The sequence below is a fragment of the Loxodonta africana genome, chromosome 2 (genome assembly GCF_030014295.1).
Source record: "Loxodonta africana isolate mLoxAfr1 chromosome 2, mLoxAfr1.hap2, whole genome shotgun sequence".
NCBI lineage: Eukaryota > Metazoa > Chordata > Mammalia > Proboscidea > Elephantidae > Loxodonta > Loxodonta africana.
The window spans coordinates 7,248,154-7,268,824 of record NC_087343.1 but is presented as its reverse complement, the minus strand read 5'-3'; the positions used below and the strand labels follow the sequence as shown (position 1 = coordinate 7,268,824).

The following is a 20,671-nucleotide window of genomic DNA, read 5'->3' as shown; positions in this document are numbered from 1 at the left end:
TAAATTTAAACCTAACTTTTATTTCTGTATCACCATATCTTCTTCTCCATATGGAAGATTTGTGATTATATTTCTTTGTCCTTCTTTATTATTTTAATATTGTCTTCTTTTATATAATAACCTCACTGTTACCCTGTTTTGAGCTTTTTTTTTTTTTCCCCCTGCCTGGTTTGACTTCTGATTGCTCTGCCCAGTATTCTAGTTTTGGTTTGATACCTGATATTATTGATTTTCTAACCAAAGAACTCCCTTTAGTATTTCTTGTAGTTTTGGTTTGGTTTTCATGAATTCCCTAAACTTCTGTTTATCTGGAAAAGTCTTAATTTCACCTTCATATTTAAGAGACAGTTTTGCTGGGTATATGATTCTTGGCAGGCAATTTTTTTCCTTCAGTTTTCTAAATTTGTCATCCCATTGCATTCTTGCCTGCATGGTTTCTGCCAAGTAGTCCAAGTTTATTCTTATTGGCTCTCCTTTGTAGGTGATTTTTTGTTTATCCCTCTCTGCTCTTATAATTCTCTCTTTATCTTTGGTTTTGGCAAGTTTGATTATAATATGTCTTGGTGACTTTCTTTTAAGATCTACCTTATGTGGAATTCGAGGAGCATCTTGGATAGATATCTTCTCATCTTTCACAATATCAGGGAAGTTTTCTGCCAACAAATCTTCAACAATTCTCTCTGTATTTTCTGTTATCCCTCCCTGTTCTGATACTCTAATCACTCATATGTTACTTCTCTTGATAGAGTCCCACATGATTCTTAAGGTTTCTTCATTTTTTAAAATTCTGTTATCTGCTTTTTCTTCAAATATATTAGTGCCAAGTGATTAATCTTCAAGTTCAAAAATTCTGGCTTCTGCTTGCTCAATTCTGCTCCTCTGACTTTCTTTTGAGTTGTCTACTTCTGTAATTTTATTGTTAATCTTCTGAATTTCTGATTGCTGTCTATGAATTTTTCCAGCTTATTAAACTTTTCATTATGTTCCTGAATAATCTTTCTAACTTCTTCAGTTGCTTTATCTGTGTGTTCCTTGGCTTGTTCTGCATATTGCCTCATTTCCTTCCTGATGTCTTGAAGGGTTCTGTATATTAAACTTTTGTATTCTGGCTCTGGTAATTCTGGGAATGCTCTTTCATCTAGAAGATCCCTGGATTCTTTGTTTTGAGAGCTTGTTGAGGTGATCATGGTCTGTTTCTTTATATGACTTGATATTGACTGTTATCTCCGAGCCATCTATAAGTTATTGTATTAGTTTATGCTTGCTTACTATGTCATAGCTTCGTGCTTTGTTTTATTTTGGTATACCCCTATGGGTTGCTTGAGTGAGCTAGCTTGATTATTTTTACCTTTGGAGCTCTGACATCCTGTCTCCAGATGGCTAGAGCTGTTATCAGGTATATCAGTCTAGGAGTCCATTCACTTTTCTTGTATGAATTCAGCTCAGGTGTCCAGGTAGCTGATCATCAAGTGTGTGGTACAGGCTCTCTTCAACACTTTTAGTGGGCAGGAGTGTTTGGCGTATATACCAGTATCTGATTCCAGCAGGGGGTCACCCTCTGAACAAGGCAGGGGGCTGCGAACTGACCCCTGAGTGTCTCCGACGAAAGCACGTCCCTGTTCCCTAGAGCGTACGGGTGGGTGGGTTCTGCAGATGGACCGTGGGCACCTAAAGTTTTTGGTTGTAAGGACTGGGAGGTACTAGTTATCCTTGGACCCCTGTCGCAGGTGGCTGGGTAACCTTAGTGGAGCTAACAGTCCTTAGGTCCCTGATGTGGGTAGGTGAGGACCTTGTTTAATAGGCAAAGCAATGTCAAACATCAAACACCCACCTCTCCACCGCAAAGCTGAAACAGTTGGAGTCTGCCAACAAGGGTCAGTTCTCCCGAAATAGATCCACACAGGTCCATGTAGAAGGGAAAGGTGCTCAAAGTCCACGTACTGTTTATGCCTGGAGAGGAGCCGCTTCTGTCCTGAGGTCCCCCAGTTAGTGGAGCTAGCAAATTGTCGTTTCCACCAATTGCAAATTTTTTCTTTCCCCAAGGCCAGGAGAATGGCTCTAGGTGGTCAACAGGGCCTATTTCAGGCCCAGGGGATTCAGCCGCTGAAGCTGGCTTGAGGGTGGAGGGCAGGTGCAGTAAAATGTATGCAAGTACTTAGCTTTTGCAGACAGCACCGTTCTTCTCTTGTTCCAGAGGTGTGAGTAGGCTGTGTGGCTGGCTGCTTCTCCCTGAGGAAACTGCTGCCAAACGCTAGTACCAGCCTGCCACCGCCACTCTGGGAATGGTGCCTGAGGGCTCCCTGCAATTCAGGTCCAGTAACTCCTCTCCGCTTCTGGACAGCCTCTTCCTCCCCCTGCCTCTCAGTTCATTTTCTAAGCTTCCCTTTGAAGCTCAGAGCTCCCACCTGTCAGAAATATACTCGTTTTGCTTGTTTTTCGAGTCTTTGTTGTAAAGAGGGCTCGCTGGAAGTATCTGACTGTTCTGCTATCTTGACTCTGCCCCTTCTCTTTCCTGTCTTTTTAATGACCTCTTGGCCTGTGGTTTTGTTCTGACTGATGATATTGAGCTTTTCCATCATCTGTTTCCATAGATGTAGTCAATTTGATTCCTGTGTATTCCATCTAGTGAGATCGACGTGTATAGACACTGTTTATGTTGGTGGAAAAGGTATTTGCAATGAAGAAGTTGTTGGTCTTGCAAAATTCTGTCTTGTGATATCTGGCATCATTTCTATCACAAAAGCCATATTTTCCAACTCCTGATCCTCCTTCTTTGTTTTCAATTTTCACATTCCAATCACCAGTAATTATCAATTTATCCTGATTGCATGTTCAGTCAGTTTCAGACTGCAGAAGTTGGTAAAATCTTCAGTTTCTTCATCCTTGGCCTTAGTGGTTGGTGCATCAATTTGAATAATAGTTGTATTAACTGTTTTTTCTTGTAAGCATATGAATATTATCCTGTCCCTGAGAGCATTGTACTTCAGGATAGATACTGAAATGTTCTTTTTGACGGTGAATGCAACGCCATTCCTCTTCAAGTTGTCTTTCCCAGCGTAGCAGACTGTACGATTGTGCAATTCAAAATGGCCAATAACAGTCCATTTAAGCTCACTAATGCCTGGGGTATCAATGTTTATGCATTCCATTTCTTTTTTGATGGTTTACAGTTTTCTCAGATTCATACTTCGTACATTCCATGTTACAATTATTAATGGATGATTGCAGCTGTTTCTTCTCATTTTGAGTCACGCCACATCAGCAAATGAAGGTCCTGAAAGCTTTACTCCATCCACATGATTAAGGTCGACTCTACTTTGAGGAGGAAGCTCTTCCTCAGTCATCTTTTGATTGCCTTCCAAACTGGGAGACTCGTCTTTCTGCACTATACCAGACAATGTTCTTCTGCTATTCATAAGGTTTTCACTGGCTAATTCCTTTCAGATGTAGACCACTGGGCGTTTCTTCCAGTTGTTGTTAGGTGCCATCGAGTTGGTTCTAACTCATAGTTATCCTGTGTACAACAGAAGGAAATTCTGCCTGGCCCTATACCATCATCACAATCATTATGCTTGAGCCCATCATTGCAGCCACTGTGTCAGTTCATCTCATTGGGGGGCTTCATCTTTTTCACTGCCCCTCCACTTTGCCAAACATGATGTCCTTCTGCAGGAAGTGATTCCTCCTGATAACATTTCCAAAGTATGTTAAATGTAGCTTCACCATCCTTGCTTCTAAGGAGCATTCTGTTTGCACTTATTCTAAGGCAGATTTATTCATTCTTTTCACAGGCCATGGTACATTCAGTATTCTTTCCCAACACCACAATTCAAATGTGTCAATTCTTCAGTCTTCCTTAGTCATGGTCCAGCATTTGCATGCATATAAGGCGATTGAAAACACCATGGCTTGGGTCAGGTGCACCATAGTCTTCAAGGTGACATCTTTGCTTTTCAACACTTTAAAGAGGCTTTTTACAGCACATTTGACAAAGTAACGTGCCTTTTGATTTCCTGACTGCTGCTTCCATGGGTGTTGTTTGTGGATCCATTTTACTTGGGTCTTTCTTTCTAGTTTGTCTTATTCTGGAAGCTCAGCTAAAACCTGTCCACTGTGGGTGACCCTGCTGGCATTTGGCTTGCAGCATCACAGCAACACACAAGCCCCCACAGTACTACAAAATTACAGACATGTAGGGAGAATCATGCAGAAAGACATAAAATTGAAAGTGGAAAGTGCCCTATTGCATCCTTACTAACTTACTTTCTTTCCTGAAGATAACCGCTGTCAACATAATCTTATCAATCATTCCAGGAAAATTCATTTAATCTAGATGTACGATTTTTGAAAGGAACAAAATAGGATCACATTATATTCTTTATTTTACACTTTTTTAAAAACTACCTTTCTTAAATCTAGTGGCACATTGGTTAAGAGCTCAGTTGACAACCAAAAGTTCAGCAATTCAAATTCACCAGCTACTTTTTGGGAACCCCCTGGGGCAGTACTACTGTGTCCTGTAGGGTTGTTATGAGTCAGAATTGACTTGATGGCAACAAATTCGTTTGTTTTTTGGTTTTGGAAGTCCAGTAGTATAAGCTTTAAGCTTTCAGATTTAAAGATCCCTACACTGTATTTTCTACAGAGATGACCTTTAAAATATTACTTAATCACTCTGAGTCTCTATTTTATAATGGAATAATAAAGATACCTACCTCAGAAAATTGCTCTGAGGTTTGTTGTTGTTGTTGTTAGGTTCCATCAAGTCAGTTCCAACTCAGAGTGACTCCATGCACAACAGAACGAAACACTGCTTGGTTTTGCCTCATCCTCATAATCCTTGTTTTGCTTGAGCCCATTGTTGCAACCACTGTGTCAGTCCCTTTCATTGATGATCTTCCTCTTTTTTGCTGACCCTCTATTTACCAAACATGATGTCCTTCTCCAGGGACTGATCTCTCCTGATAGCATGTCCAAAGTACGTGAGACTACGTCTTGCCATCCTTGCTCGAAAGGAGCATTCTGGTTGTACTTCTTCCAAGACAGACTTGTTCCTTCTTTTGGCAGTCCATGGTATGTTCAATATTCCTTGCCAACACCACAAATAAAAGGCATCAATTCTTCTGTCTTCCTTATTAGTTGTCCAGCTTTCACATGCATATGAGGCTATTGAAAACATCCTAGCTTGAATCAGGTGTACCTTAGTCCTCAAGGTGACATCTTTGTTTTTCAATACTTTAAAGAGGTCTTTTGCAGCTGTTTTGCCCAATGCAATGCGTCTTTTGATTTCTTGACTGCTGCTTCCATGGGTGGTGATTGTTAATCCAAGTAAAACAAAATTCTTGGCAACTTCAAATTTTTCTCTGTTTATCATGATGTTGCTTATTGGTCTAGTTGTAAGGACTTTTATATTCTTTATGTTGAGGTGTAATCCATACTGAAGGCTGTGGTCTTTGATCTTCATCAATAAGTGCTTCAAATCCTCTTCACTTTCAGCAAGCAAGGTTGTGTCATCTGCATAACACAGGTTGTTAATGAGTCTTCTTCCAATCCTGATGCCCCGTTCTTCTTCATACAGTCCAGCTTCTTGGATTATTTGCTCAGCATACAGATTAAGTATGGTGAAAGGATTTCACCCTGTTGTACACCTTTCCTATCTTTAAACCATGCGGTATCCCTTTGTTCTGTTGAAAAGACTGCCTCCTGATCCATGTGCAGATTCCTGATGAGCACAATTAAGTGTTCTGGAATTCCCATTCAAAATGTTATCCATGATTTGTTATGATCCACACAGTCAAACACCTTAGTATAGTCAATAAATTCTGGTATTCTCTGCTTTCAGCTAGGGTCCATGTGACATCAGCAATCCTGTCCCTGGTTCTATATCTGCCTCTAAATCCAGCTTAAATTTCTGGCAGTTACCTGTTGATATACTGCCGCAGCTGCTTTTGAATGATCTTCAGCAAAATTTTACTCACATGTGATATTAATGGTATTGTTCCATAATTTCCATGTTAGGTGGGATCACCTTTCTTGGGAATAGGCATAAATATGGATCTTTTCTAGTCAGTTGGCCAGGTAGCTCTCTTCCAAATTTCTTGGCATAGATGAGTGAGGACTTCCAGCACTGCATCCTTTTGTTAAAACATCTCAATTGGTATTCCCTCAATTCCCGGAGCCTTGTTGTTTGTCAGTGCCTTCAGTGCAGCTTGGACTTCTGCCTTCAGTACCATCAATTCCTGATCATATGGTACCTCCTGAAATGGGTGAACATCTACCAATTCTTTTTTGTATAGTGACTCCGTATGTTCCTTCCATCTTCTTTTGATGCTTCCTGTGTCACTTAATATTTTCCCAGTAGAATCCTTTAGTATTTCAACTCAAGATAGAAATGAAGCCAGGGATCGTACGATTGAATTTTGCAAGACCGATGACTTCTTCATTGCAAATACCTTTTTTCACTAACATAAACAGCAACCATGCACATGGACCTTGCCAAATGGAATACACAGGAATCAAATCGACTACATCTGTGGAAAGAGAGGGTGGAAAAGCTCAATATCATCAGTCAGAACAATGCCAGGGGCCAATTGCAGATCAAGCCATCAATTACTCAAATGCAAGTTAAAGCTGAAACTGAAGAAAATTAGAACAAGTTGATGAGAGCCAAAGTACAACCTTGAGTATATCTCACCAGAATTTAGAGACCATCTCAAGAATATATTTGATGAGTTGAACACTGATGGAAGACCAGACAAGTTGTGGAATGACGTCAAGGACATCACACATGAAGAAAGCAAGAGACCATTAAAAAGACAAGAGAGAAAGAAAATTGATGTCAGAAGAGACTCTGAAACTTACTCTTGAATGTTGAGTAGCTAAAGCAAAAGGAAAAAATGATGAAGCAAAAGAGCTGAAGGAAAGATACCAAAGGGCAGCTCAAAAAGAGGAAGTAAAGTATTATTATGAAATGTGCAATGACCTAGACACAGAAACTCAAAAGGGAAGGACACACTTAGCATTTCTCAAGCTGAAAGAACCAAAGAAAATATTCAAGCCTCGAGTTGCTCAGTTTTATGTAAGGTTTTACGTAAAAACTGTAGGCCATATTCTGGGTTCTCAAAATAGTGTCCAATTATGATAATCACCAGCACATAATTATCTAATCCTTTCTAATGGCTCCAATTATATAAATGCACTCTTCTAAAAATCTGTCTTGGAAGAAGTACAGCCAGAATGCTCCATAGAAACAAGGATGGTGAGATTACATCTCACATACTTTGGACACATTATCAGAAGCGTTCAGTCCCTGTAGAAGAACATGAAGCTTGGTAAAGTGGAGGGTCAGTGAAAAAAAGGAAGACCCTTAACAAGATGGATTGACACAGTAGCTGGAATAATGGACTCAAGCATAACAAGGTTTGTAAGGATGGCGCAGGACCGGGCAGTGTTTCTTTCTGTCGTACATAGATATGCTGTGGGTCAGAACTGACTTGACGGCACCTAACAACAACAACAACACTCTGTTTTGTTTGTGCTTTTTTGCTATTGCAAACAATGCTGCAGTATATATTCTTATACATTTACCAATATTAGATAAAAACCAAAAAACCAAACCCATTGCCATTGAGTCAGTTCCAACTCGTAGCAACCCTTATAGAACAGAGTAGAACTCCCCCATAAAGTTTCCAAGGACAGCCAGGTGGATTTGAATTGCCGACCTTTTGATTAGCAGCCATAGCACTTACCTACTACAACACCAGGGTTTCCGCAATATTAGTAAGTGCTTAAAATAAATATTTGACAAGAATTCCAAAAGGCTAAATTCCTAGAACTGAATTATACTTTTCAAATATTGATAAATAAATATGGCAGATGGCCTCCTGGGTGTGTGAAATTTCCTCTTTGTTGAAATGCTATGAACAGTCATTATTATCATGATTTAAAATTTTTGTCACTCTAGATGCTATGTGGCCCTGGTAAATGATGGAATACTAACTGAAATATTTCAAAAAATGACTATAGAACTGGAAGCTCTCGCTTGTCTATGCCAAGAAATTTGAAGACAGCTACCTGGCCAACTGGCTGAAAGAGATCCATATTTGTGCTCATTCCAAAGAAAGATGATACAACAGAACGCAGAAATTATTAAACAATATCATTAATATCATACACAAGTAAAAACTTGCTAAAGATAATTCAAAAGCAGTTGCAGCAGTACATTGACAGGGAACTGCCAGAAATTTAAGCTGGATTCAGAAGAGGATGCAGAACAAAGGATATCATTGCTGTTGTCAGATGGATCTTGGATGAAAGCAGAGAATACCAGAAAGATTTTTACCAATATTATATTGACTATGCAAAAGCATTCCACTGTGTGGATCATAGCAAATTACCACTAACATTATGAAGGCAGGGGATTCCAGAATATTTACTTGTGCTCATGAAGAGCCTGTACATAGGTCAAGAGGTAATCATTGGAGCTAAACAAGGGAATACTACATGGTTTAAAATCAGGAAATGTGCGCATCAGGGTTGCATCCCTTCACTATACTTATTCAATCTGTATGCTGAGCAAATAATCCAAAAATCTGGACTATATGAAGAACAGAGTATCAGGATGGAGGAAGATTCATTAATAACCTGCATTATGCAGATGATACTACCTTGCTTGCTGAAAGCAAAGACAGCTTGAAGAACTTGCTGATGAAGATCAAAGACTACAGCCTTCATTATGGATTATAGCTCAACATAAAGAATAAAAAAAAATCCTCACAACTGGACCAATAAGTGACATCATGATAAACAGAGAAAAGATTGAAGTTGACAAGAATTTCATTTCACTTGGATTCACAATCAAAATCCATGGAAGCAGCAGTCAAGAAATCAAAAAACACGTTGCTTTGGACAAAAGTGCTGCAAAAGATCTCTTTAAACTGTTAAAAAGCAAAGATGTCACTTTCAGGACTAAGGTGCACCTGACCCAAGCCATGGTGTTTTCAATCGCCTCATATGCATGTAAAAGCTGGACAATGAGTAAGAAAGACCAAAGAATTGATGTCTTTGAATTATGGTGTTTGTGAAGAATATTGACTATACTATAAACTGCCGGAAGAATGAAGGAATCTATCTTGGAAGAAGTACAGCCAGAATATTCCCTAGAAGCCAGGATGGTGAGACTTTGTCTCACATACTTTGGACATATTTTTGGGAGGGGCCTGTCCCTGGTGAAGATCACCATGCTTGGTAAAGTAGAGAGTGAGTGAAAAAGAGAAAGATCCTGGACAAGTTGGACTGACACAGTGGCTGCAGCAATGGGCTCAAGCATACCAACGATTGCGAGGATCGTGTAGGACCAGGGAATGTTTTAGTCTGTTGTATGTAGGGTCATTATGAGTTGGAACCAATAGTATGGCACCTAACAAAAACAACAACAGTGCTCAGTCAATTCAATGGAGAAAGAATAATCCCTTTACTAAGTCATGCTGGGACAACTGGATTTTTCACATGCAGAAGAATAAAACTGTACCAGTACCTAACACTGTATATGAAAATTAAAATGAATCAGCAACCTGAATTAGAACCATTAGAATGAAAACCATGAAACCCTTAGAAGAAAACACAGGGGTGATACTATGGGATCTACTTTTTAACAATTAATTCTTAGATGTCACACCAAAAGCAAAATAGATCAGCAAAACAGATAAACTGGACTTCATTAAATTTACTTAACCACTCTCTCCAAGTGAGGAGAATACCTACAGAATGGGAGAGAAATTTGGGGAGCCATAAATTGGATAAAGGTTTAATATCTAGAATATATAAAGAACTCCTACAACTAACAACTTTTAAAATGGACAAAGAACCCAATCAAACAGTGTGAAAGAATTTGGATAGAAGTTTCATTAAAGAAGAAATATAAATGTCCAATAAGCACATGAAAGGATGCTCAGTGCCATTAGTCATTCAAACAAACAAACAAAAAATCTTTTGCAGCCACTGTTATCAATCCATCTCATCCAGTATATTCCTCTTTTTCACTGACTTTACCAAGTATGATGTCCTTCTCCAGGGACTGATCCTTTCTGATAACATGTCCAAAGTAGATAGCTAGGTGGATGTAGCCATCTTTGCTTCTAAGGAGAATTCTACTTGTACTTCTTCCAAGACAGATTTGTTTGTTCTTTTGGCAGTCCATGGTATATTCAGTATTCTTCCCCAACACCACAATTCAGAGACATCAATTTTTCTTCCTTACTCATTGTCCATCTTTCCCATGCATATGAGGCAATTGAAAACACTATGGCTTGGGTTGGGTGCATGTTAGTCTTCAAGGTGACATCTTTGCTTTTTAACACTTTAAAGAGGTCTTATGCAGCAGATTTTCCCAGTGCATTGCATCATTTGATTTCCTGACTGCTGCTTCCATGGGCATTGATTGTGGATCCAAGTAAATTGAAATCCTTGACAACTTCAACCTTTTCTCTATTTATCATGATGTTGCTTATTGGTCCAGTTGTGAGGATTTTTGTCTTCAAAATGGTGTACTGCTGTGAAAAACATTTTGGTGGTTCCTCAAGAAGTTAAACATACTAGGAAGCATTGACTATCTCCTTATGGTGATGGAAAACTTGGCAAAGGACACTGGTGATGATGGTACAACATGATTAGTGTAACTTATGTCACTGAATTGCTCATGCAAAGAATGTTGAATTGGCCATCTAAGATACTCCAGTGGTCCCACCCCATATGGAGCAAGGGAGAATGAAGAAAACCAAAGACATAAGGGAAGATTAGTCCAAACGACTACAAATAACACAGCCTCCACCAGACTGAGTCCAGCACAACTAGATGTTGCCCAGCTACCACCACTGACTGCTCTTACAGGGATCACAATAGAGGATCCCAGACGGAGCTGAAGAAAAATGTAGAACAAAATTCTAACAGACAAAAAAAAGACCAGACTTACTGGTCTGACAGATTGGAGGAACCTCAAGGGTATGGCCCCCAGACACCCTATCACTCAGCACTGAAGTCACACCTGAGTTTCACCCTTCAGCCAAATGTTAGACAGCCCCATAAAATAAAATGAGACTAAATGGGCACACCAGCCCAGGGGCAAAGACAAGAAGGCAGGAGGGGAAAGGAAGCTGGTCGAATGGAAATGGGGAACCCAAGGTCAACAAGGGAGAGCGTTGACACATCATGGGGTTGGCAACGAATGTCACAAAACAATATGTGTATTGATTGTTTAATGAGAAACTAATTTGTTCTGTAAACCATCTAAAGCACAATAAAAAATGATAAATTTATGGATGTGTTCTATATATTTTTACAATTAAAAAAAATCAGGAGAAAAAAGTTGTTACTTTAAAAATTAAAATTCACCTCTCAATTTTGCCCCCTTGAAAATATTTTTTACTTTGTTCATGACACTTTCATTGTTATGTTTTACAGACATTTTTACTGTTTTTCCCGTCAGTTCTTTCCTATTTCCTTTAATGTCTTGCTTAGAAGGCCTCCTTGACTCCCTAGTATATTATCTCCCGCTTTCTTCTGGGTCAATTTTGGTAAGTTATACTTTTCTAGACAGTGGCACATTTTATTCATTTTTTAATCTTTTTTTTTTTTTTTGGTGAAACTTTACACAGCCAATGATAAGCAATTTCAATAAATTCTACATGTACAATTAGGTGATGTTGATTATACTCCAAGCTGTGCTACCATTCTCACTATCCTTTTCCAAATTATCCTACCACCAGTATCCTAAACTCAGTGCCCCACCCAGCTCCCCATCCCACATTTTGAGTTGTGGTTGTTGATTTGATCTCGATCTATATTCATTTTTCAATTCATTTTAACATGGTTTTGCAAATTATTCCATTAAGAGTCTTGTCATTCCATCTTTTTATCTGGAATTCCCTTCCTCTCCATGTTAGTATTTAAGTTGGTGTACACATGCTTTCTCTTCCATTTTGCGATTTAAATTAACTGATTTTGGTACATTCCTGAGCCCTCTCTCTGCCCCTGGAGTCCCAAACCATGGAACACCACCTCACAAATCTTACTATAAGGATGCAGGTGTAGGTTGTGTATGGCGACCTTTCCCTTTCCTAATTCTCAACCAAGGTTTTTGACCCCTTTCAGCTTACAATCTTCCTGGAAGGGAGAACATGATTAGTAGAGGATAATAAAAATTGCAGTGGTTAGAGAAATGGCCCTGTCTTCAATTTGAAAGCATAACGTTTTTTTCTTTCTTCTCCTTTGTTTTTTTCCAGTCAGGCATGATAAGAACACAAGACGCAGATTACTTCTTAAAGCCGCTTCCTTCATACCTCCCAGGGAAGTTCAATGGCTCTGCCCAAGGCGGCCCGCACTCCCACATCCTGTACAGGAGATCCACAGAGCCCCGAGTACAGAGGAGGAGTGAGACCATGATGACCCAGAGGAGGCGGAGCCTGGGACATCACCACCACTCTCGCCATGACAGTCAACACCTTCGCAATGGCTCCAAGCTCCGGCACACACACAAGCAGCATTTCTGCGGAAGACGCAAGAAATGTATGTAAGGGCGCTTCCTTCATTTATTTAATGATTCTGTCATTTATGTGGGAGCCTGGGTGGCACATGCTGCTAACCTAAAGGTTGGTGGTTTGAAGCCACACAGCCACTCCACAGAAGAAAGGCCAGGTGATCTGGTTTCATAAAGATTACAGCCAAGAAAACCCTATGGAGCTCAGCTCTACTTGTAATCATGGGATAGCCATGAGTCCGAATTGACTAGACGGCAATGAATTTGTTTTCATTTAGACAAGTCAATGGAACATTTTGAGTTTTCTTTGAAGTATGTCTGCTGACGAGGTACAATTTATTTACACGTGGTTAAACTAAAGCAGTAATTCCAAAAAAAGTCCATTATCTGTAGCTGCAGTATAAAATATCTCTCTGTTTGGATAATACATGTTCGTGATTTATTTATTTATTGAAGACCTCTGTTCCTTAGATTAAATGACACAGTGCTCAGAAGTAAGGGGTTTGCTGTCAGTCTTCAAAAGAACCCTCACAACCCTACCCAGTAATTCTATATAGTAAAGGTTTAGAGTCAGGAAAACCCACATAGTTTTCCTGCTGAGGTCATCTTTATATATAGACTTGACTCTACCACATCAGAAGGACAGGTTATGCTTAATATAATTTGCCTACAATTTTTCCCCAAGGTTTTAGATACATCTTTTTTTTTTCGTCAAGAGACATTTAGGAGGTGATTTATTATTTACATTTTTTATAGGAAATGCTCCCAAAGTCAGAAATACGAGCTCAGTGTTTACTGGAATTTCCCTTCAGCACCTTCCTCCACCTCCCCCGGCGAGACTGGGGAAAGCCCAGCCCTCCTCCCAGCCAGCATTCCCTGTTTGGCCGGGTCCATTGGCTGCTATGCCCAGCACCCCAAAACAGAGGTGGGCACGTTACAGGTGCCCAATAAGTAATCAATAAAGGGAAAGAGCGAGAATCACTTGTCACCTACAGCTAAAGAAAAAGCACTATTTAAACTCCCAGCACCTGAGTGGCATTGAACCCATCGGTGTGGTTGTTTAGGTGCCGTCTGGCCAGTTCCAAATCACAGTGACCCTGTGCACAACAAAACAAAACACTGCCCGGTCGGGCACCACCCTGATGATTGTCGTTAGATGTGAGTGCATCGTTGCAGCCACTGTGTCAATCCATCTTGGCAAGCATCTTCCTCTTTTTCACTGACCTTCTACCTTACCAGACATGATGTCCTTCTCCGGGGACTTGTCCTATCTGATAATACATGCAAAGTACATGAGGTGAAGTCTCACCATTCTCAATTCTTAGGAACACTGTGTCTGTACTTCTTCCAAGACAGATTTGAACCCATGGTGCACTATAAATAAAAGCCCTATGCTACATTCACATGCTCTTAGGAAACTCAAGTGCATATGAATTTAGGCAGTGTGCTGGGTCTGTGGAAGGCAGCAAGGAGAACTCAATTAAGAACCAGTAGAGTTGAACAGAAAGAAAGAAGGGGAATGAGAACGAGAGCAGAGCAGGCTAAGGCATTGGCAGGGTCAGAGCCAGGATTCGTGCTGGCAGGGCTCACATTGGAGGTGTCACAGGTGCTGGGACTTGGGCTTAGACCTAGAATGGCCAGTAGACCCACCAACCTGGGTCCAGGGATGAAGAATGGGTAGGGCAGCCTGAATCTCTTTGATAAGCCAGACCAGGGTCTGAAGTTAAGGCTGTAGTGAGCCCCGAGAAAGCCTAGCAACTCAGACAATTCTGAAATGAGTGTGAATTCTTGTCTGAAGGTGTCCCAAGACACTCAGGCTAGCAACACAGCTATGGCACAGCTGGGCATACACAGACGGCCCTACAGAAATGCTGGTCAGTTTGATGTGGGTGTGTGTGCATGTGTGCAGGCATGTGTGCATGTATATATGTGCACATGTGTGTGTATGTGTGTGCATGTGTATAAGTGTGTGTGTTCGTGTTTGTCCGTGTGTGGAGAACTCTAATGCCTTGAAAGGGGTTTCAGAATCTCAATAGTGGGGTTGATGAAAGATAATTATTTGAAAAAGACTGTTAAACACTATAATGAATTTTACAGTTGGAAAAAAAAAAAAAAAACTAACCATGTTGTCATAACAAAAATAGAAAACTAGAAAAGGAAAGCTCCCCTTGCCTGGCAAGAAGACATTAGTAGTCGACATGGTGCTATTTGCGGCAGTCCTGTGGCCCAGGCCTGTGTGGCAGCAGAGCTGTGTGACCCCGGCTCCAGGCTGGAGCATAGATTCTCAGGACCTCTTGATCCCTGGGAATGGATGTTTCCATGATGTCCATGAGGATTTGGGACTTCCCTGGAGGAATATGGGTCTCCCCTTGGCTAGGCGGAGTTCACACTTAGAAGGACCCTTCCCTGTTGGAGCTTCTGGTTCAGAAAATGAGAGATTTGTGTGCATTTATTTAGAGCAGCTACCTGGGCAAAAAGGCAAACAAAGGCAGAGAGATATTGCTTAAAATCAATACTGAGGCTCAACCTCAGGCTTATAAATCTGGTGTGCTTCGGAGCTACAGGCAAGACCTGACAGTGAGGTCTTAGCTAGGACTCATGTGCTTCGAATCTCAGAAAAACTTGCAAGTACCATGTTTGGGGTAAGTAGCTTGCCCTGGGGCAGTGGTGGTTCAGTGGTAGAATTCTCACCTACCCCGCAGGAGACCAGGGTTTGAATCCTACCCTATGCACCTCATGCACAATTACCACCCATGTGCTGGGGGAGATCTGGGTGCTGTTATGATGCTGAGCAGATTTCAGGGGAGTTTCCAGACTAAGACAGACTAGGAAGAAAGGCCTGGCAATTTACTTTTGAAAATCCGCCAGTGATTTTCTACACAACTGTCCAATCCTGTTGTGTATGGGATGCCCATGAGTTGGTTAGACAGCAGCTAACCACAACAACATTTTGCCCTGAGGGGCTTGTTAGGACCATGCCCACTGAGACTCCCACCCCGTGGACATTTTTCCTCCAGTGGGAGTTAAAACCAAGGGCTCTGGGACTATGCCATCAACATCTGACACCCATTTCCAACATGTTCTAGAGAGAAACCTTGAGCAGGTTCTATTCATTCCTTGTGCCTTGGTGGCCTCATCCTCAGTGGCCACGATGTGGGGCTGTTGGGAGACCAAGTTACACATAGAAAGGTCTTGGTGAACTTGGCATCTATGTAAATTACATGAATGTTAACAGTACGTAACTAGTGATCAGCAGACTGTAAGCCAGTGTAATTACTTTCCTGCAAAAGGTTCATTTCGATTTGGTAGTATTTTAGTAGAGAAAAGTAAAATGCTCAAGTTGGACTTGAGAGTTGGGTGTGGGTACCAGGCAGACAATATAGATAGCATCTGCTAACAGTGTGTTCTAGAGTCCCTGGGTGGTGTAAATGGTTAATCTGCTCAGCTGCTAACCGAGAGGTTGCTGGTTCAAGTCCACCCAGAAGAGCCTTAAAAGAAAGGCCTGGCGATCTACTTCCAAAATATCAGCCACTGCAAACCTTACTGAGCACAGTTCTATTCTCACTCACATGGGGCCGCCAGGAGTCAGAACTGACACTATGACAACTGGTTAACAATGCACCCCACAAGTACAATTTGTGCAGTTTTGGGTTGCATACCACCTAAATATTTGGACATTTTGTAGTCTACATTCATATGACTCAATTGTAACCATGTTTTCTAAGGCGTCCACTAAACCTGATTTTTTTTAAATGTTTATTGTGCTTTAAGTGAAAGTTTACAGATCAAGTCAGTTTCTCACACAAACACTTATATACACCTTGCTACATACTCCCAATTGCTCTCCCCCTAATGAGACAGCCCGCTCCCTCCCTCCACTTTATCTTTCATGTCCCTTTTGCCAGCTTCTAACCACCTCTGCCCTCTCATATCCCCTCCAGGGAGGAGATGCCAACATAGTTTCAAGAGCCCACCTGATCCAAGAAGTTCACTCCTCACCAGCATCCCTCTCCAACTCACTGTCCAGTCCAATCCCTGTCTGAAAAGTTGGCTTTGGGAATGGTTCCTATCCTGGGCCAACAGAAGATCTGGGGGCCATGACCACCGGAGTCCTTCTAGTCTCAGTCAGACCATTAAGTCTGGTCTTTTTACGAGAACTGGAGGTTTGCATCCCACTGTTCTCCTGCTCCCTCAGGGGTTCTCTGTTGTGTTCTCTGTCAGGGCAGTCATCGGTTGTAGCCGGACAGCATCTAGTTCTTCTGGTCTCAGGCTGATGTAGTCTCTGGTTCATGTGGCCCTTTCTGTCTCTTGGGCTCGTAATTACCTTGTGTTCTTGGTGTTCTTCATTCTCCTGTGATCCAGGTGGGTTGAGAACAATTGATGCATCTTAGATGGCCGCTTGCTAGGGTTTAAGACCTCAGATGCCACTCTCCAAAGTGGGATGCAGAATGTTTTCTTAACAGATTTTATTATGCCAATTACTTAGATGTCCCCTGAAACCATGGTCCCCAAACCCCCAACCCTGCTGTGCTGGCCTTCAAAGCATTCAATTTATTCAGGAAACTTCTTTGCTTTTGGTTTAGTCCAGTTGTGCTGACCTCCCCTGTATTGTGTGTTGTCTTTCCTGTCACCTAAAGTGGTTCTTATCTACTATCTATTTAGTGAATACCCATCTTCTACCCTCCCTCCCCGCTCTCATAACCATCAAAGAATATTTTCTTCTCTATTTAAACTATTTCTCAAGTTCTTATAATAGTAATTTCACTCAGCATAATGCCTTCCAGATTCACCCATGTTATGAAATGTTTCACAGATACATCACTGTTCTTTATCGACGTGTAATATTCCATTGTGTGAATCTACCATAATTTATGTATCCATTCATCTGTTGACGGGCACCTTGGTTGCTTCCATCTTTTTGCTATTATAAACAGTGCTGCAATGAACATGGGTGTGCATATATCTGTTCGTGTAAAGGCTCTTATTTCTCTAGAATATATTCCAAGGAGGGGGGATTGCTGGATAAATTGGTAGTTCTATGTCTAGCTTTTTAAGGAAGCACCAAATCAATTTCAAAAGTGTTTGTACCATTTTACATTTCCACTAGCAGTGTGTAAGTGTTCCAATCTCTCCACAGCCTCTCCAACATTTATTATTTTGTGTTTTTTGGATTAATGCTGGTCTTGTTGGCGTGAGATGAAATCTCATTGTAGTTTTGATTTGCCTTTCTCTAATGACTAATGATCCGTGAGCATTTCCTCATGTATCTGTTAGCTACCTGAATGTCTTCTTTAGTGAAGTGTCTGTTCATATCTTTTGCCCATTTTTTAATTGGGTTATTTGTTTTTTGTAGTTGATTTTTTGCAGTATTATATAGATTTTAGAGATGAGGCACTGATTGGAAATGTCATAGCTAAAAACTTTTTCCCAGTCTGTAGGTAATCTTTTTGCTCTTTTGGTGAAGTCTTTGGGGAGTCTTTGGGTGAGCATAGGTGTTTGATTTTTAGAATCTCCCAGCTACCTAGTTTTTTTTCTGCATTGTTAGTAATGTTATGCACACTGTTTATGCCATGTATTAGGGCTCCTAACATTGTCCCTATTTTTTCTTCCATGATCTGTATCATTTTAGATTTTATGTTTAAGTCTTTGATCTATTTTGAGCTCGTTTTTGTGCATGGTGTGAGGTATGAGTCTGGTTTCATTTTTTTTTTCTGATGGATATCCAGTTATGCCAGCACCATTTGTTAAAAAGACTGTCTTTTCCCTATTTAACTACTTTGGGGCCTTTGTCAAGTATCAACTGCTCATATGCAGATGGATTTATGTCTGGATTCTCAATTCTGTTCCATTGGCCTATGTATCTGTTGTTGTCCCAGTTCCAGGTTGTTTTGACTACTGTGGCGGTATAATAGGTTCTAAAATAAGGTAGAGTAAGGCCTCCCACTTCATTCTTTTTCAGTAATGCCTTATTTATCGGGGGCCTCTTTCCCTTCCATATGAAGTAGGTGATTTGTTTCTCCATCTCATTGAAGAATGTCATTGGAATTTGGATCGGAATTGCATTAAATGTACACATTGCTTTCGGTAGAATAGACATTTTTATAATGTTAAGACTTATTATCCATGAGTAAGGTATGTTTTTCCACTTATGTAGGTCTCTTTTGTTTTTTTGCAGAAATGCTTTGTAGTTTTCTTTGTATAAGTCTTTTACATCTCTGGTAAGATTTATCCCTAAGTATTTTATCTTCCTGGGGACTACTGTAAAAGTATTGAATTGATGATTTCCTCTTCAATGTTCTTTTTGTTGGTGTAGAGGAATCCAACTGATTTTTATATGTTTATCTTTTATCCTGATAATCTGCTGAACTTTTCTGTTAGTTTCAGTAGTTTTCTTCAGGATTCCTTAGGGTTTTCTGGGTATAAGATCATGTCATCTGCAAATAGAGATAATTTTACTTCTTCCTTGCCAATCTAGATGCGTTTATATATATATATATATATATAGCCTAATTGTCTGGCTAGGACCTCCAGCACAATGTTGAATAAGAGCGATGTTAAAGGGCATCCTTGTCTGGCTCTCGATCTCAAGGGGAATGCTTTCATGCTCTCTCCATTTAGGGTGATGTTGGCTGTTGCCTTTGTTGCCTTTGTATAAATGCCCTTTATTATGTTGAGGAATTTTCCTTCTATTCCTATTTTGCTGAGAGTTTTTATCATGAATGGGTGTTGAACTTTGTCAAATGCCTTTTCTGCATCAATTGATAAAATCATGTGATTCTTGTCTTTTGTTTTATTTATATGATGAATTACATTAATTGGTTTTCTAATGTTAAACCATCCCTGCATACCTGGTATGAATCCCACTTGGTCATGGTGAGTTATTCTTTTGATATGTTATTGAATTCTATTGGCTAGAATTTTGTGGAGGATTTTTGCGTATAAGTTCATAAGGGATATAAGTCTGTAGTTTTCCTTTTTTGCGGTGTCTTTGCCTGGTTTTGGTATCAGGGATATGGTGGCTTCATAGAATCAGTTTGGGAGTATTCCATCCTTTTCTACCCTCTGAAATACCTTTAGTAGTAGTGGTGTTAACTCTTCTCTGAAAGTTTGGTAGAACTCTGCAGTGACGCAGTCCGGGCCAGGGCTTTTTTTTTGTTGGGAGTGTTTTGATTGCTTTTTCAATCTCTTCTGTTGTTATGGGTCTATTTAGTTGTTCTACCTCTGTTTGTGTTAGTTTAGGTAGGTAGTGTGTTTCTAGGAATTCATCCATTTCTTCTAGGTTTTCTAATTTCTTAGAGTACAACTTTTCATAGTGATCTGATACGATTCTTTTATTTTCAGTTGCGTCTGTTGTCTGTTGTAGTGTCGCCCATTTCATATCTTATTTGGGTTATTTGTTTCCTCTCCTGTTTTTCTTTTGTCAGTTTGACCAATGGTTTATCAATTTTGTTGCTTTTGGTCTTGTTAATTCTTTCAATTGTTTTTCTGTTTTCTCTTTCATTAAGTTCTGCTCTAATTTTTATTATTTCTTTTCTTCTGGTGCCTGAGAGTTTCTTTTGTTGCTCTCTATTTGTTCAAATTGTAGGGATAATTCTTTGATTTTGGTCCTTTCTTCTTTTTGTATGTGTACATTTATTGATATAAATTGACCTCTGAGCATTGCTTTTGCTGTGTCCCAAAGGTTCTGATAGGAAGTGTTTTCATTCTTATTGGGTTCTATGAATTTCTTTATTCCATCCTTAATGTCTTCTATAATCCAGTCTTTTTTGGGCAGGGTATTGTTCAGTTTCCAAGTGTTTGATTTCTTTTCCCTGGTTTTTCTATTATTGATCTCCATTTTTATGGCATTATGGTCAGAGAAGATGCTTTGTAATATTTCCGTGGCTTGGATTCTGCTAAGGCTTCTTTATGACCTACTATGTGGTCTATTCTAGAGAAGGTTCCATGTGCACTAGGAAAGAAATTATACTTGGTTGCTGTTGGGTGAAGTGTTCTGCATATGTCTATGAGGTCATGTTGGTTGATTGTGGCATTTAGATCTTCCATGTCTTTATTGAGCTTCTTTCTGGATGTCCTGTCCTTCACAGAAAGTGGCGTGTTGAAGTCTCCTACTATTGTTGTGGAGCTGTCTATCTCACT

At 40.2% G+C, this 20,671-nt stretch overlaps 1 protein-coding gene across 1 annotated transcript in view; it reads left to right on the top strand.

The window, feature by feature from the left end:
* ADAMTS16 (ADAM metallopeptidase with thrombospondin type 1 motif 16) overlaps window positions 1-20,671 on the top strand; it is a 286,634-nt gene that overhangs the window by 65,218 nt on the left and 200,745 nt on the right. Inside the window, exon 3 of the mRNA XM_003408138.3 lies at window positions 12,279-12,561. Within this exon, the coding sequence (XP_003408186.2) occupies window positions 12,279-12,561 (283 nt within the window). The remainder of the gene's footprint in view (window positions 1-12,278; window positions 12,562-20,671) is intronic.